This window comes from Stegostoma tigrinum, chromosome 6, assembly GCF_030684315.1.
Source record: "Stegostoma tigrinum isolate sSteTig4 chromosome 6, sSteTig4.hap1, whole genome shotgun sequence".
In the NCBI taxonomy this organism is placed as follows: Eukaryota; Metazoa; Chordata; class Chondrichthyes; order Orectolobiformes; family Stegostomatidae; genus Stegostoma; species Stegostoma tigrinum.
Window position 1 is genome coordinate 43,942,839 of NC_081359.1, and position 19,222 is coordinate 43,962,060.

General features: G+C 41.9%; 1 protein-coding gene across 1 annotated transcript in view; it reads left to right on the forward strand.

Annotated features, from left to right (window-relative positions):
* LOC125453242 (UDP-glucose:glycoprotein glucosyltransferase 2) overlaps nt 1-18,438 on the forward strand; it is a 177,527-nt gene extending 159,089 nt beyond the window's left edge. Inside the window, exons 18-23 of the mRNA XM_059646959.1 lie at nt 622-753; nt 3,279-3,443; nt 5,943-6,066; nt 6,174-6,272; nt 11,643-11,737; nt 18,394-18,438. Of these exons, the coding sequence (XP_059502942.1) occupies nt 622-753; nt 3,279-3,443; nt 5,943-6,066; nt 6,174-6,272; nt 11,643-11,737; nt 18,394-18,438 (660 nt within the window). The remainder of the gene's footprint in view (nt 1-621; nt 754-3,278; nt 3,444-5,942; nt 6,067-6,173; nt 6,273-11,642; nt 11,738-18,393) is intronic.
* Nucleotides 18,439-19,222: the final 784 nt, after the last annotated feature.

Here is a 19,222-nt window from a genome sequence, read left to right on the forward strand (position 1 = left end):
TCCAATTTCTTTTGTAAGCAATGGGTGAGCTACCTTTCCTGGTTTATATTAATACCAAATAGGAGTAAATGATTGTTGTAATTTATACAAATGTTCCTTAAAAATTAAACTTTGATAGTCCTTTTAATAAAATTCCCCAACTCATCACTGCCAACTCTTGTGCGTCATACACTCGTACTTTGCTTTATTTAGATTGAGGACGTTAGTTTCAGATTTAACGTCTTCACTCTCCATCTTAATGAGCAATTCTATAATGTTGAGGTAAATGTTCTCCAAAGGACCATGCAGAACAAGATTGTTAATTAATCCTTTCTCATTGCATAATACCCAATCTCTGACAGCCTGCTCTCTAGTTGATTCCTCAAGTTATTGGTCTTCAACTCGTCTAAAGAATACTTCTCAAATTAGTAAATTCGCTACTCTTGAGTTGAGTTGCATTATTGATTCTTGGATTTGGGGGCATATTTGTGTGTGTCTGATAATAACACATGAATCTTGCCTATTCAAATATGAGATAGGTTAAAGCATACTGTCTAATCTCTTAGTTGTAAATTGTTCTGTCTAACGAACTGCACTTCAATTATTGTTCTCTATTGTTAACTCTATTCTCTACTCTTGAAGATATTCAAACAGGTTCAGGATGGGGAATCACTTACTGTGGACAATGTGGTCAGTTTTATGAAAAAGAAGTATCCACAAGTTGATGTTCAGAATATCTTGGGTGTTGATTCTGAATTTGATGACCAAAGGAAGGTAAATAGGCTAAATGCTTTTAAGTTATAATAATGTATCTATAACCATAGCCTAGAATTAAACAAAAGGCTCAAAATATATATATTTTTAATATGCAGTGTTAGTCTATCACAAGTTTTGTTTGTGTTTTAGTTTTCAAAGACATCTGAAGGTTTAGTTTCCCTTTCAGTTAGTTGAAGGTTCCATTTCTGTTCCAGTTAGGGTTTGTCTCTAAAAATACAAAGTTTGAAAGCATGGATGCCATTGCACTGAGACTTTCTGTTATTGTTGACTACAGCCACAAGACCCCGAGGTCATCATATTGTCAAGGAGTCAAACAATCCGTTGCCTTCATCTAATGCTACGTGCCGTGCCATATTTGTTTAAACATTAACCAGTTGTACAGTGTAAAGAATACTTTCAATAGTAAAGTAAAGTTCATTCTTATTTTTGTTTGCATACATCAACTTTCTGGAAGAGTTTTGTGTACATCCTTCAGTAAGTTTAAACGTTTTTTTTGCCCCTTCCCTGAGATTTTTAAAATCATTTTCTGAGTGGGAGGTCTTAGCTACTTGTCCAAGAGCTAGATATGTATGAACTTATACAAGAAATAACAATAACCCAAGAGGTGTTAATAAAGCTGAGCCTAATCTTTTCTCCATGATGGGTGGCACGGCGGCTCAGTAGTTAGCACTGCTGCCTCACAGCACCAGGGACTTTGGTTTGATTCCAGCCTCAGACGACTGTCTGTGTGGAGTTTGCACATTCATGCTGTGTCTGCGTTGGTTTCCTCCCACAGTCCAAAAATGTGCAGGGTATGTGGATTGGCCATGCGATAGTGCCCAGGGATGTTTGGGTTAGACATGGGAAATTAGGGTAATGGGCTGGGTGGGATGTTCTTCGGAGGGGCAGTGTGGACTTGTTGGGCTAAGTGGCCTGTTTCCACACTGTAGGGATCCTATGATTCAATGACATTCATGCACCAATATGTTTCATGAATAGCACTCAGTTTATAACCATGAATGGAGAAACTAAATTTTTTTTTCATTGCACATTTTCCCCTGAATAGTCCAAGAGACAGACATTGCAATAATCCAACTTTAGCTCAGGTCAGTTCGCTAAATATCGCTTAGAAATTGGAAGTGGCACATCTGGTCTGCGCTAGGAAGAGCAGTAATTTAACTAGGTCTATTTTAACATATTTACAATGCTTGCTGAAGTTAATAAAGTCGTGTTGAAATAGAAACTCTTTATTTATTCATGGATGTGGATGTTGCTGTCTGTGCCAACATTTATTACCCACCCCTAATTGCATTTCAGAAGATGGTGTGAACTGCCTTCTTGTACCATCGCAGTCCATTTAGTGAAGGTAGACCCACAATGCTGTTAGATAGAGTGTTCCAGGATTTTGACACAGAGACTGTGAAAGAATAGTGATATATCTGCAAGTCAGGATGGTGAGTGACTTGGAGACGACCTTCCAGGTGGTGATGTTCCCATGTATCTGCTAACCTTGTTCTTCTGGATGGAAGTATTTGTCAATTTGGAAGATGCTACAATGGTTTTCCCTCCCCACCCTTATCTGCTTTATGGAGGGACCACTCTCTCTTTGACTCCCTTGTCTGCTCCACACACCCCTCCAGCCCCACTACACCCGGCACTTTTCCTTGCAACCGCAGGAAGTTGTACACCTGCCCCTAGAGATCCCCCATCACTCCCATCCCAGGCCCCAAGAAGACCTTTCACGTGAAGCAGATGTTCACCTGAACATATGCTAATATAGTATACTGTATCAACTGTTCTAGATGTGGCTTCCTCTACATCGAGGCTTGGGGACCGCTTTGTGGAATACCTACGCTCAGTTTGCACTCAACAACTGCACCTCCCAGTCGCAAACCATTTCAACTCCCCCTCCCATTCCTTAGATGACATGTCCATCCTGGGCCTTCTTCAGTGCTTCAACGATGCTACCCAAAGGTTGCAGGAACAGCACCTCATATTCTGCTTGGGAACCCTGCGGCCCAATGGTTTCAATGTGGACTTCAGAAGCTTGAAAATCTCCGTCCCACTACCGCATCCCAAAACAAGCCCAGCTCATCTCTGCCTCCCTAACCTGTTCCTCCTCTCACCTATCCCCTCCTCCCACCTCAAGCCGCACCCCCACCCCCTACCTACTAGCCTCATCCCGCCCCCTTGACCTGTCCGTCCTTCCTGGACTGACCTATCCCTTCCCTAACGCCCCACCTATACTCACCTTTACTGGCTCCACTCCCACCTCTTTGACCTGTCTGTCTCCTCTCTACCTATCTTCTCCTTTATCCATCTTCTATCCACCTCCCCCTCTCTTCCTCTTTATTTCAGAATCCCCTTCCCCCTCCCGCCATTTCTGAAGAAGGGGCTAGGCCTGAAACATCAGCTTTGCTGTTCCTCTGATGCTGCTTGGCCTGCTGTGTTCAACCAGCTCTACACCTTGTTATCTCAGATTCTCCAGCATCTGCAGTTCCTACTATCTCCGAAGTAACATGTTTCACTTCTGATTTGAACAGGCAGGAGCAAACTATTATAAAACCTCTGGCTTGGGTTCACTGCCACAGGCCCTCTTTAATGGCGTTCACTTTAACATAGATGAGTTGAACTCTGAAGAGTTGGAAACTATTATCCTTCAAAAGATAATAGATGCTGCTGGACCTTTTCAGAAGGCAGTGTTCATGGTATGTTTTACATATTGCGTGAGTCGTAAGAAGTATGAGTTTTGATAGTTTGTCATTTTTTAATCATTTTTCTTACATAAAGTTAAGAATTTCTGTTTTTGATTTGTCTCAAACATTAGAAGTTGAAGGTATTGAACAGGAATTATGTTTCAGTTCACAATATTCCACATTATTTGTGATTTCTGCTCAAATGAATGGACCTCGATACCCTATCTTTAATCATGACTTGAGAAAATGAATACTATTTCATTGGGCTTTTTGAACCATCGCTGCAGTAATAAATTTTTTTTCTTCCAGAATTATTATTGAAAAATTACTGAAGACAGTAAAAAAAAGATCTAATTGAACATAGATAAAATTCAATTTCTAAACTTGAAAAGGAGGAATATACTAGAATGGCCTGGATAGTCCAATGTGGGTTAGATCCAAGATGTTGGATTCTGACCATTATTGTTTCAGCTTCTTAAATTTTTATTTTGAATTTTGATGTAGTCAATGGTAATTTTCAGAACTCATCAGACAAGGAATAACTTCAGGGAACTGGTTATTCCTATTTTTAAAAAGGACCAACAGTGAAGCATACAATCCTGTAAAACTTTTTTGAAATTGTAAAAGAACAGTGTAAGGGATCATTTTAATGGACAAAGGCTAACAAGAGATAAGCATCAAAGTATCAGGAGTAGTATTAAGTACAAGAGTATGCTTAACTAATTTGTTGGATTTCTTGAAAGAATGCGATAGACATGGACAAATCAGAGGTATACATTTGTGAATATTGGAAATGATTTGATTTGGCAACTCCTTAACTTTTTTTATTCATTCATGGGATGTCAGTGTCACTGGTTGATCTAACATTTATTAACCATTCCTAATTGCCCTGGAGAAGGTGGTGATGAGCCTTCTTCTTGAACATCTGCAAAACATAATGTATTGTGATGGAAATGCCATTGAATGTCAAGGGACAATGGTTAGATTGTTGGACAAGCCTGGCACTTGTGTGGTATAAATGTTACTTGCCACTTATCATTCCAAACCTGGACATTATCCATGTCTTGCTGCATATGGATGTAGACAGCTTCAATATCTGAGTCGTCATGAATGGTGGTGAGTATTGAACAGTCATCAGTGAACATCCTACTTCTGACCTTATGATGAAGACAAGTTAATTTTTGAAGCAGGTAAAGGTGGTTGAGCTTAGGACAGTACCCTGAGGAACTCCTACAGAGATCTCCTTGGAGTTGTGATTGCTGACGTTCTGTTAACCACGACTATATTCTTATATGCCAGGTATAGCTGCAACCAACATTGAACATAGAACATAGAACATTATAGCACAGTACAGGCCCTTCGGCCCTTGATTTTGTGCCGACCTGTCATACTGATCTGAAGCCCATCTAACCTACACTATTCCATGTAGTCCATATGCTTGTCCAATGATGACTTAAATGTACTTAAAGTTGGCGAATCTACTACTGTTGCAGGCAAAGCGTTCCATTCCCTTACTACGCTCTGAGTAAAAAAACTACCTCTGACATTTGTCCTATATCTTTCACCCCTTAATTTAAAGCGATGCCCCCTCGGGCTCGCCATCACCTTCCTAGGAAAAAGGTTCTCCCTATCCACCCTATCTAACCCTCTGATTATTTTATATGTCTCAATTAAGTCACCTCTCAACCTTCTTCTCTCTAACGAAAACAGCCTCAAGTCCCTCAGCCTTTCCTCGTAAGACCTTCCCTCCATACTAGGCAACATCCTAGTAAATCTCCTCTGCACCCTTTCATGGAACAAATCATGGAATCCCCAAAATTCATTGGAAAGAGAAACGAATTTTTTAAAAAAGTTTTAGCTACAGCTGTGGAGGATATTGGTGATTGTCTTATTTAATTAATTACATTAGAAGCTGGTAAGAAAAGATTCACTTGATTGATTTCTGCAATGAGGGCATCTTAGGAGGCAAGATTGATGAGCTAGGCCTGTATCTATTAGATCAAGCTGAGAAGATTTGTCAGGGTGGTTTCTGAAAGAATGTTTCCCTCTGGAAGACACTAGAACTAGAGACTAGAAAACGTACACATTTTACAGCTAAGGGATCTCCATTTAAGATGGAGATGAGGAGAGTTTTTTTTTTCTTTTCAAAGGCTGCAAGTCTTTGGAACTCTTTTCAGAGAGAAGTGGTGGCAAGATCATTGAATACTTTTACGGCACAGGTCGGCAAATTCTTGTTTGAAAGGGAGTCTGTTTCTTGGGGGAAAGCAGACTTCAGCCCACAATCATATCAGCCAGTGATTGGCAATAGTTTTTAAGCCAACTCGCTTAAAGAAAGAAGAATATCATATTGCAACAGGTACAGAAGTGCTTGTCTGTTTCCCAACTGCAGAAATCCTTTCAATATTGCTTTCCCAATTAGATTTTACTATTTTAACAATTGCTAACTTATAACTTTGTCATGTCCATTCAGAGTCCTGAATCACACCAGCCTCCTCACAAATATGATTACAGGGTCAGTTAAATGAACATACAGATGTGGTCAATTTTCTTATGGATCGGCCTAATGTAGTCCTCCGAATCAATTCTATAATTCTGAACACTGAAAGGAAATACCTTGATCTTACTTCTAAGGCAGGTAATTTATTTGGTTGTTTTACTAGTTTAAAAGTTTGGCTATGAATTAAACTGCTTCAAATTAAATCTAAAGTCACATTTCATTTCAACACTTGGCTTACATTTTAGCTTTGAGCGATTGGAATGACTTTACTACATACTCCTTCCTGGATGTCCGAGACAAAAGTGCTGTCATTGCTGATCAGATGAAATACCTCACAAGAAAAGGTACTATAATTTTAACTTCTGTGTGAAAGGGCTCATTTGGATTTCTGATCCACAGATTACAAAAGACATTTGAAAATCCACTTGAAAATTTACTGCAGAAGTAAGAATCTGGACAATGCAGCATGGATTGAGAATTGTTTAACAAATAGAAAGCAGAGTCAGAATACATGACTAATTTTTAGATTGGCAAAGTGTAACTACTGGAGAGTCATAAGGATAAATGCTGGAACCTCAATTATTACTCCCACTCTAACTGGCTCTTGCTCTCACTAAAAGGTCGTGACAATTTTTGAGCCTTGGAATGGGCTCTCATTAGGAAAACATTTGGGAAGCAAATATACATTATGATCAATATTATTGACTAGGATGAAGGATTCAAGTGCATTGTAGCCATAATTGCTGATGATACAAAAATAAGTGGGAAAACACATTGTGAGCCTGAAAGGGTCATTGCTAGATAATGAATGTGGGCAAAGATTTGGCAAATGGCATTTATACGGGTAACCTTGGTTATATTGCACAGGGTGTGCACTGGGCAAGATCAACATTAGCAAGGTAGGCATTATTTGAGGTTAGAGATTCCATTCATCAGCCTAATAGCAGCAGGAAAGAAGCTGTTCTTGGATCTGTTGATGCGAGTATTCAAGCTTCTGCATCTTCTGCCAAATGGAAGAGGTTGTATGAGAGCATTGCTAGGCTGTGAGGGGTCTTTGATGATGTTGGCAGCCTTTCTGCAGCAATGGGCCATGTAAATAAAGTCCATGGGTGGAAGATTGGCTTCTGTGATTGTCTGGGCTTTGCATACAACCTTCTGCAGTATCTTATGGTCATGGACGGAGCAGTTGCCATGCCAGGCCGTTATGCACCCAGACAGTAAGCTTTTATTGGTGCATCTGTAAAAGTTGGGTAGGGACCTTGTGCACATGCTAAATTTCCTCAGCCCACCTGAGGAAGAAGAGGCATTGTTGTGCCTACTTGACCAGAACAGGTCTAGGACAGATTGTCGGTTATCATCATTCCAAAGAACTTGACACTCTCCACCCTGTCAGCCTCAACTCCATTGATGTATATGGGGTCATGTCCTCCTCCTTTCTTTTGAAGTCAATGATCAGTCCTTTAGTTTTGCCAGTGTTGACAAAGAGATTGTTTTGTTTTGCAGCAAGCCTTCTATCTCCTTTCTGTATTCTGACTTGTCATTGTTTGATATCCTTCCTATCACAGTGGTGTTGTCAGCAAACTTGGATGGTGTTTGTTTGGAATTTGGTAATACGGACATGGGTGTACAGGGAGTACAAAGGGAGCTGAGAACGCATCCTTAAGGGACTCCAGTGTTGAGTGTAATCGTGGATAAGGTGCAGTGGTCTATCTTCACCGATTGCAGTCTGTGGGTCAGAAAGCTGCGGATCTGATTGCAGAGAGCAGTATTCACAAAATGTCCCATCACTTTATAGATGTTTGTGGGCACACTGATAATTGGCCCAATTGGATGTTAGTGCCTCTTGCGTACAGGACATATTCGGACACTTTTCACATTGTCAGGTCGATGCCAGTGTTGCAGTCATACTCAAACAGCTTGGCTAGGGGAGCACAAATCATGGAATCCCCAAAATTCATTGGAAAGAGAATGGAATTTAAAAAAAAGGTTTAGCTACAGCCGTGGAGGATATTGGTGATCGTCTTATTTAATTAATTACATTAGAAGCTGTTCAGAAAAGATTCACTTGATTGATTTCCGCAATAAGGGCATCTGAGACTTTGGTCCCAGACTTCTGAGACCAGTCTGGAGGGGATGATAGTGTTGAAGGCGGAGCTTTACTCGATGAGCAGGCGTCTGACATAGATGTCCTTGTTGTCTAGATGTTCCAGGGATGAGTGCAGGGATAGGGAAATAGTGTCTGCTGTGGACCTGTTAAATTGTAGGGATTGGGGCAGGCTGGGAGACTATAGTTGATGTGGTCTGTGACAAGTCTCTCGAAGCGCTTCATGATTATGGAGGTCAGAGCCACTGGGCAGTAGTCATTAAGGCATGCTGCATGTTCTTTCTTAGGTACTGGTCTTCTTGAAGCAGGTGGGGACTTCGGCTTGTGGGAGGGAGAAGTTAAGGATGTCAGTGAATACCTCTGGTAGTTGGTCCACACAGGATTTATGTGCTCAACTGGGGACTCCATCCGGTCCTGTCGTTTTCCTCGGTTTGGCTGCTAGGAAGACAGATCTGTCATCTGCAGTGATGACAGTGGGCACAAATGTGTCTAGGACTGTTCGGGCAGATGACACCATGCTGCTGACATTCTGCTCAGACAAAGCATAGAAAGCATTGAGCACATCAGGGAGAGATGTGTCTTTGTCCGTTATCTTGCTCTGCTTCATTTTGTATCCTGTAATGTTACTGAGGCCTTTCGACAGGTGGCGGGAGTCTGTTATGGGCCTCTAACTTAGTCCAGTACTGCCTCTTGACTAATGCCTACGCAGAGGTCATATCTGGATTTTCTGTATCGGTCTGAGTTATCCAACTTGAATGCTGCACACCCGGTCTTTAGTAGGGAGTGGATTTCCTGGTTCACCCAAGGTTTCTGGTTGGGAAGCACCCAGAATGACTTCTTTCGTATGCAGTCCTCCACACATTTGCTAATGAAGTCCATGATTACTAAGGTTTTGGAGTAGGTTTGTAGCTCGGGTTGTGGGTGTAATAGCCAGGCGGGAAAACACACCAACGCTTCATCAGAGGCTGCACCGAGGATGTTACCAACCACTCTAATGAAAAGTCTGTGGAACAACAAACCAGCTCGGTGAGCCAACCAACCTCAACAGTAGTCCATGATGTTGGTGGCATACTCGTCTAAGTTTTATGCTGAGTACTTGAATACAGTACAGCCCACCAATTCCAAGCAGTCCTGGAAACTGTCTTCCACTGCCCCAGACCAGCATTGTACTTCGTTGGATTGCGGGGGGAGTCCAGACCACCCAGCAGAAACCCAAGGAGGCATTGGAAGAACATGAACAAAGTGAACTTCCCGAGCTACTTCAGCGGGAAACCAATGAACAAGATTTCAATCTTCAGTTCTTTTCATTATTCTTTGAGTCCTTTACTCATGGCCACAGCAGTTTCTTGACATTTCTCTCTTGTGATATTTGTTCACCAGTGATTGCCTGTGTAAGGAAATGACACTAGACAGATATGTGCTTTTAATTTGTTAACTATTTATTCTTCAGTGTGATGTGGGTGTTCCTGGCTGGTCATTGTCCCTTGAACAGAGAAGCTTACTTGGCCATTTTGGAGGGAAGTTAACTGTTTTACTGTGGGTGAATTTCCTTTCCAGATTTTTTTTTTAACTGATTAATTGAATTTTTTAAAATTCCACCAGTTTCTATGTTGGGATTTGTACCTATACCCACAGACTTTAAGAGATAATGGGAACTGCAGATGCTGGAGAATTCCAAGATAATAAAATGTGAGGCTGGATGAACACAGCAGGCCAAGCAGCATCTCAGGAGCACAAAAGCTGACGTTTCGGGCCTGGACCCTTCATCAGAGAGGGGGATGGGGAGAGGGAACTGGAATAAATAGGGAGAGAGGGGGAGGCGGACCGAAGATGGAGAGTAAAGAAGATAGGTGGAGAGAGTATAGGTGGGGAGGTAGGGAGGGGATAGGTCAGTCCAGGGAAGACGGACAGGTCAAGGAGGTGGGATGAGGTTAGTAGGTAGATGGGGGTGCGGCTTGGGGTGGGAGGAAGGGATGGGTGAGAGGAAGAACCGGTTAGGGAGGCAGAGACAGGTTGGACTGGTATTGGGATGCAGTGGGTGGGGGGAAGAGCTTCAGGACATGGTCGAGCAGTTTCAAGGCCGAAGAGATTACAAGAGAGTTGCAATGGGAGAGAGATTCCCTGAGGTTGGTCCGGAGGGAGGAGGGTAACTTCTTCAGGTTAGGCATCCCTGGAAGAGGCTTCGCAGTGAGGTTAAAATAGTATCAGAGATCCTAACCCCCACAGACTTTAAACTGGTTTTCCTGTATTACAAGTCCAGTGATAGAGCTACTGCTCTAGCACATCCCCCTTTTTACTGTTCTGAGGAATGGTCACCAGACCCGAAACGTTAACTCTGTTTTCTTCTCCATAGATGCTGCCAGACCTGCTAAACTTTTCCAGCAACTTTGTTTTTGTACCCTTTTTACTGTGTCAATCAAACCACAAATAATAAAGTAAAAGGCAGTGGAAACTATATGCTCCATTTTAAATTGTAGGTACAGCACAGTATGTATCTCAAATCTTTTAACAACTTCCATATCACAGAGATGACATTACCAACACAATTCCAACTTTGTTTGGTAGAGCTTAACCACCTATCATGGGTCTGATATCCTAACAGACTTAACAACAAGCAGGGGATTGGTTAGCTTAGCTGGCTGGAATGTAGACTGATGCCAACAGTGTAAGTTCACTTCCCGTGTGGACTGATGTTACCATGAAGGACTCTCCTTCTTAATCCCTTCCTTTCCTGGGGTATGGTGACCCTGAGATTAAAATACCACCAGTTGTCTCTCTCTCTGATGAGAGAGCAACCCTATTATTAGGTAAGACTAAGGTAGCTTTTACCTTTAGTCAATCCAAGATCAATAGACACAGTTATCACAAACAAAATGCATTTCTGTAGGGTCTCTTTCATTCAGGTCATGCTAGTGTTGAGGGTGTAGCTTCTCTTAATAACCCTCTGCTAAAGGGGTGTGGTTGGCCCTGTTTAAATAAAGTGAAACATGCACCTTTTCTCTGTCCATGTTGATCAATTTAAGGATGATGTACCCCTTATAAAGAAGGCCCTATTATTAATAACTGTACAATAAGTTATGTGTTTAATACAGCATTACATCATGGGGAGACGTGAACAACGTAATCAAAATGACCCTAGAACAGATATCCTCGATTTCCAAAACCCCTCTGAGATGCTGTGTGCCTGGCCTTTCTCTCAAGCCATGAGTGTCGGTGAAGGTCTGTAATCACTATCCCTTGCAATTCAGTTGCAGACATCTGGATTGCTCAATGTTGGTTCATGATACACACCTTTCTGCCACACCCTCAAAAATACTATACAATGAAACTGGAGGCAGACATCCCAGAATTCACTTGGCCCACCTCCTTTCACTCTGCATCCATGTCAAGATGGCAAAATCCAGTCCTCTGTTTCTCACCAGATTAGATGCGTTCCTTTTCTGCCTAGAAGCGATGAATGTAATGGGCTTTCAATGATTTGGCTTAGATAATCTAGGTAACTGCAAAAACATGCAATTCTTTAGTTGTTATGGGATAATTATGTGTAATATGTACCGAGAATATCACCACTGAGCATTACAGACGTCAAATGAGTCTTTCTTACTTTCAGATGAGGATATCATTTATGCAGTGACTATTTGGATTGTTGCTGATTTTGACAAATTATCTGGGAGAAGATTACTGCTTAATGCAATTAAACAAATGGTAAGTTTCTCATTATTTAACTATTCTGAACATTTTATAACCTTGGCCTTCAAAATATTCAATGAGTGTGATAAGCACTCTAGCAACTTGATTCTCGCTTTGAGTGCTCTACTCGTGGCAACAGCAGTTTTCTGACATTTCTTTCTCATTTTATTTGTTCAACAATGGTTGTCCACTTGTTGAAAATGACACAGGGTACATATGTGATTTAAATTTGTTAACTATTTAGTGTCCGGAGCATCCGGAATAAGGTAGGTGAGCTTGCAGCATGGGTTGATACCTAGGCCTTCGATGTTGTGGCCATTTCGGAGTCATGTACAGAGCAGGGACAGGAATGATTGTTGCTGGTTCCGGGGTTTAGACTTTCTGTAAGATCAGGAAGGTGGTAAAAGAAGGAGAGGTGTGACACTGTTAGTTAAGGACAGTATCACGGTGGTAGAAAGGACGTTTGATGAGGACTCGTCTACTGAAGTAGTATGGGCTGAGGTTAGAAACAGGAAAGGAGAGGTCACCCTGTTGGAAGTTTTCTATAGGCCTCTGAAAGAGGAAAGGATTGCAAAGATGATTCTGGACAGGCGCGAAAGTAACAGGGTAGTTGTTATGGGGGACTTTAACTTTCCAAATATTGACTGGAAATGCTATAGTTCGAGTACTTTAGATGGGTCAATTTTTGTCCAATGTGTGCAGGAGGGTTTTCTGACACAGTATGTAGAGAGGCCAATAAGAGGCGAGGCTACATTGGATTTGGTACTAGTTAACGAACCAGGCCAGGTGTTAGATTTGGAGTTAGGTGAGCACTTTGGTGATAATGACCACAATTCAGTTACATTTATTAGCGATGGAAAGGGATAGGTATCTACCGCAAGGCAAGAGTTTAGCTGGGGGAAAGGCAATTATGAGGTGTTTAGGCAAGATTTAGGATGCATAGGATGGAGTAGGAAACTGCAGGGGCTGGGCACAATTGAAATGTGGAGCTTGTTCAAGGAACAGCTATTGCGTGTCCTTGATAAGTATGTACCTGTCAGGCGGGGAAGTGGTCGAGCGAGGGAACTGTGGTTTAATAAAGAAGTTGAATCTCTTATCAAGCGGAAGAAGGAGGCTTATGTAAAGATGAGGCGTGAAGGCTCAGGGTGCTTGAGAGTTACAAGTTAGCCAGGAAGGACCTAAAGAGAGTGCTCAGAAGAGCCAGGAGGGGTCATGAGAAGTCTTTGGCAGGTAGGATCAAGGAAAACCCTAAAGCCTTCTCTAGGTATGTCAGGAACAAAAGAATGACTAGAATAAGATTAGGTCCAGTCAGGGACAGTAGTGGGAAGTTGTGCGTGGAGTCTACAGAGATAGGAGAGGCGCTAAATGAATATTTTTCGTCAGTATCCACACAGGAAAAAGACAATGTTGTCGAGAAGAATACTGAGATACAGGCTATTAGACTAGAAGGGATTGAGGTTCATAAGGAGGTGTTAGCAATTCTGGAAAGTGTGAAAGTAGGTAAGTCCCCGGGCCAGATGGGATGTATCTAGGATTCTCTGGGAAGCTAGGGAGGAGATTGCAGAGCTTTTGACTTTGATCTTTATGTCGTCATTGTCTACAGGAATAGTGCCAGAAGACTGGAGGATAGCAAATGTTGTCCCCTTGTTCAAGAAGGGGTGTAGAAACAACTCTGGTAATTATAGACCAGTGAGTCTTACTTCGGTTGTGGGTAAAGCGTTGGAGAGGATTAGAAGTGATGGGATTTATAATCATCTGGAAAGGAATAATTTCATTAGGGATAGTCAGCACGGTTTTGTGAAGGGTAGGTCGTGCTTCACAAACCTTATTGAGTTCTTTGAGAAGGTGACTAAACAGGTGGATGAATGTAAAGCGGTTGATGTGGTGTATATGGATTTTAGTGAAGCGTTTGATAAGGTTCCACATGTTTGACGTTGCGCCAACCTGTGAAACCAATCTGAAGCCCATCTAACCTACACTATTCCATTATCATCCACATGTTTATCCAATGACTATTTAAATGCTCTTAAGGTTGGAGAGTCTATGACTGTTGCAGGCACGGCATTCCATGCCCTTACTACTCTCTGAATAAAGAGCCTACCTCTGAATTCTGTCCTATATCTATCACCCCTCAATTTAAAGCTTTGTCCCCTCGTGCTAGCCATCACCATCTGAGGAAAAAGGCTATTACTGTCCTATCTAATCCTCTGATCATCTTGTATGTCTCTATTAAGTCACCTCTTAACCACCTTCTCTCCAAGGAAAACAGCCTTTTTTTTTTCCACGGCAATTGCAGAAAATACGGACGCATGGGATTGAGGGTGATTTAGCAGTTTGGATCAGAAATTGGCTAGCTGTAAGAAGACAGAAGGTGGTGTTTGATGAGAAATGTTCATCCCGGAGTTCAGTTACTAGTGGTGTACCGCAAGGATCTGTTTTGGGGCCACTGCTGTTTGTCATTTTTATAATGGATGAGGGCGTAGAAGGATGGGTTAGTAAATTTGCGGATGACATTAAAGTCGGTGGGGTTGTGGATATTGTGGAAGGATGTTGCAGGTTACAGAGGGACATAGATAAGCTGCAGAGCTGGGCTTAGGGGTGGCAAATGGAGTTTAATGCGGAAAAGTGTGAGGTGATTTACTTAGTAACAGGAATACAGAGTACTGGGCTAATGGTAAGATTCTTGGTAGTGTGGTTGAGCAGAGAGATCTCGGTGTCCACGTGCATAGATCCCTGAAAGTTGCCACCTAGGTTGTTAAGAAGGCATACGGTGTGTTAGATTATATTGGTAGAGGCATTAATTTTCGGAGCCATGAGGTCATGTTGCAGCTGTACAAAACTCTGGTGCGGCCACATTTGGAGTATTACGTACAGTTCTGGTGGCCGCATTATAGGAAGGATGTGGAAACATTGGAAAGGGTGCACAGGAGATTTACCAGGATGTTGCCTGGTACGGAGGGAAGATGTTGTGAGAAAAGACTGAGGAACTTGAGGCTGTTTTCCTTGGAGAGAAGGTGGTTAAGAGGTGACTTAATAGAGACATACAAGATGATCAGAGGATTAGATAGGACAGTAATAGCCTTTTTCCTCAGATGGTGATGGCTAGCACGAGGGGACAAAGCTTTAAATTGAGGGGTGATAGATATAGGACAGAATTCAGAGGTAGGCTCTTTATTCAGAGAGTAGTAAGGGCATGGAATGCCGTGCCTGCAACAGTCATAGACTCTCCAACCTTAAGAGCATTTAAATAGTCATTGGATAAACATGTGGATGATAATGGAATAGTGTAGGTTAGATGGGCTTCAGATTGGTTTCACAGGTTGGCGCAACGTCAAGGGCCAAAGGGGCTGTACTGCGCTGTACTGTTCTGTGTTCTTTCTATGTTCTGTGTCACTCTACACCATTGTTTTTATGGGTGCAGTGTAGAGAATACATTTAGAAAGTTAGCTGAAAGTCCAAAATATGTCATTGGTGTTGCCCAGACATGGGGTAGGATGCTTTCTTATCAATGAAATAGGTCATATTATGTGGTGAACAATGAATGAATGGTGGTGCACATTCAGTATTTATACATTTGCAAATGGACTATCTATCTGGCTTTAAACCATAGAGTCATAGAGGTGTTCAGCACAGAAAAAGGCCCTTCAGCTCTTCACCTCCATGCTGATCAAAAGCAATTGCCTAGCTATTCCAATCCCATTTTCCAACTCTTGGCCCATTGCCTTGTCTGCTTTGTCATTGCAAGTGAGTATGTAAATACTTTAAAATGCTATGAATGTTTCTGCCTCTACTGCCCTTACAGGTAATAAGTTCCAGATTCCTACCAGCCTCTGAGTGAAAAATATTTTTAATCACATGTCCTGTAACCCTCTTGCCCCTTATCTTAACCAATGTCCCCTGGTGATACCGATCTGTGCCCTTCATTATTTTATGCATCTCAATCATGTTAATCTCTTCTGCTATAAGGAAAATATCACCACCTGTCCAACCTGTCTTCATAACTGAAACTTTCTGGCCAGGAGTCATTCTGGTAAATCTCCTCTGCACTACTCCAGTACGATCATAACGCTTTTAAAATGTGGACTGCAAACTATATACTATGGCTGTGACATAAGCAGCATTTTATAGAGTTTCAGCATAATCTTCCTGTTAAACCTCAATAATAAAGGCAAGTACACCATATGCCTTCTTAAGTACTTTATCCAATGGCATGGTGGCAGCAGTGCTAACCACTGAACCTGGAGTTTGCACATCTCCCTGTGGGTTTCCTCCCACAGTCCAAAGATGTGCCCATTAGGTGGATTGGCCACGCCTGGAGTGTCTAGGGGTGTGTAAGTTAGGCGGATTAGCTATGGGGAAATGTAGGGTTACAGGAAAGGGTAGGGGGATGGGGATGGGGATGGGTCTGGATGGGATGCTCTTTGGAGGGACAATGTGCACTTGTTGAGCTAAATGGCTTATTACCACACTGTAGGAATTTGATGATTGATGATAAACTGTTCTGATATCTTAAGGGACCAGTGTACATGCACACCAAGTCACTCTGATCCTTGGTGCTTCCCAGGGTTCTACTTTTCATCATGTATTCTCTTGCCTTGTTTGTCCTGCCCTAGTGCATCATCACATATTTATCTGGATTGAATTCCATTTGCCACTGCTCAAGCTATCTGACCAGCTTGTCTACATCATTTGATGTAATTAGACAGCCATTTTGACATTCATCAGCTGCTGTGAAGTATCTGGAATTCATATGAACAGGGTAAACTGCTACCTATCTCCTTAAACATTTGGATTTAAGATTTATTCACAAGTAGTGCAAATTCTGAACTGGAAAGTGTAAATTAGAATATTTTATTTGTATACAGAAAACAAAATAGAGAGAAGCGTAGTATGGATAATGAAACAAAAAAAATTTTAAAACCTGCATACTCTTTCAAATCTCCAGCAATATTTCAAAGCTGCAAGCAAAAATTAATTTATTGACTTAGGATGTTATTTGGGAGTAATCTTAACTCATTGCCATTAAGAACTTGCTTGTATATCAAAAGGCAAACCCTAACATTTTTTGGCATGATTCAAGGCCATAATTCTCCACACGTAACGGCTTCATGCTGTTCCATAATGTTTGAATGTTTAGTCCTCTGATGTGCTGTGGATTTGACGAGGTTTCTGCAAGGACAAGGCAATTTACATAGCTCATTGTGGTTGCTGGAACATGCTATCTGATTAACTCTTCAATTATTGCTCTTAACCTCACCATTAATATTTTAGAAAAATTAATGGTGATCTATGAACTTCAGCAGTTCCTATGAATCAAGTAATTTTCCCTTTTTAACTTTGGGGCTGATGAGAAACATAAATGAATAAGATATCATTACTTTATGTTCCAGACTAATTAGCACTTAGAAGCCAGATACATAGCTCATTACCAAAATGAAGACCCTACCATAAAATATTTATAGAGTTGTCTGGAAATTATTTTTGCAATATGAGAAGAAACCCTTTCAACATAAAAAAATGAAGGCCACCAGTAGAATAACAGAAAGAGGAATTTTTAACAAACAGATTAAGTGTTCAGGTGTCTGTAATAGGTGATTATAGTCATATTACTAAGTCAACTTCTGCTTTGGCAACAGATCAGAACACACTGAAAACAGTTATTTGCAGAAAAGAAAGAAACAAGGTTATTGTTTTGGATGTAAAATTTCATTATGGTCATTGGCCTGTTTGACAAAACCAATTCCAAAATTTTTATCCTCATTTTATAAGGCCAGTGGTTTTATATTTTTGCCAAAGCTTGGATCATTCTTCAAATCATTGGCCTCCCATGACCAGGTAGATTACCATCAAGTGACTAGCCACTACCCCCACTTCTAGCAGATGCTATGGGCAGTCAAGGTGGATTAAGAGAACACCTTAAATGTGCACCATGCAGCTTAACATAAGAGGTGCCTGTGATAAGATCTTTTCATTAACTGCTTTCATTGAATATGGCTCTCAAGAGAATCACATATTGCGGAACCATGTTGGACCTCATTGAATGTATGACGTAGTCTGGCACATTGGCCTACTTGTCGAACCATCATGAATGAACCATCATGTACTGGCACAACCGAACTGCTACTCTGAGGTATATGGTCAGTGGTGTACATTGAATCGAGAGCCCCGCCAGGTCTAGATTTACACTGTGTCCAAAGTTCCCAGGCTAAAAGAGCAGATCTGGCAGAATTTACAGTTCCCAGGCTGGAAGCCATTTTGTTGCTAACTTGCACCAGCAGCCATCTTGTGCCTGTACCCAAATTACAGATTCACAACAAGACTATTACCTGAAGAAAACAGATGAGTGTGCAACTCCAGGAAGTTGTTCTGAACCCCAAATCTGTTCACATTGTAGATGAACAAGCTACACCCAACCCTGTCCCAGAAATTTATTTGTGGGGATGACCCTTGCTGTAGTAGACTGGTTCATATTTTTCCTGAGCTAAAGGACACATTGGACAGCCATTATACTAATGCAAGATGTGGATTCTGGGTAATCCTAGATGGAGGATGGGAGAAAATTGTGGCTGTCAGAGCTGCTTCTTTTTTGAGTATTGTAATTGATTTCCTCAATTCTTGGAGCAATAATTACTGTTTATAAGCTGTTGTTTTTTTTGGAACTTTGGAAAAAGAAGATCAACACAAGGCGATTTAAAACAAAAAAGGAGAACCGGTAGCACAAGGGACGTGAGAAAAAAGGAGCAGTTAACCTGCATAAGAGATAGTAGGAACTGCAGATGCTGGAGAATCCAAGATAACAAGGTGTAGAGCTGTATGAACACAGCAGGCCAAGCAGCATCAGAGGAACAGGAAAGCTGACATTTTGGACCTAGACCCTTCAACAGAAATGAGGGAGGGGAAGGGGGATCTGAAATAAAAAGGGAGAGGGGGGAAGGCGGATTGAAGATGGATAGCGGAGAAGATAGGTGGAGGGGAGACAGACAGGTCAAAGAGGCAGGGATAGAGCCAGTAAAGGTGAGTGTAGGTGGGGAGGTAGGGAGGACAGACAGGTCAAGGGAGTGGTATGAGGTTAGTAGGTAGGAAATAGGGGTGCAGTTTGAGGTGGGAGGAGGGAATTGGTGAGAGGAGGAACAGGTTAGGGAGGCAGAGATGAGCTGGGCTTGTTTTGGGATGCGGTAGTGGGAGGGAGATTTTCAAGCTTGTGAAGTCCACATTGAAACCATTGGGCTGCAGGGTTCCCAAGCTGAATATGAGTTGCTGTTCCTGCAACCTTCGGGTGGTATCGTTGTGACACTGCAGGAGGCCCAGGATGGACATGTCATCTGAGGAGTTGGGTGGGGAGGGGGGAGTTGAAATGGTTCATGACTGGGAGGTGCAGTTGTTTATTGCGAACCAAGCATAGGGGTTCTGCCAATCAGTCTCCAAGCATTAGCAGAGGTACAGGTGAGCATGTGGTATACTGCATCCGCCGTACCCATTGTGGCCTCCTCTACATCGGGG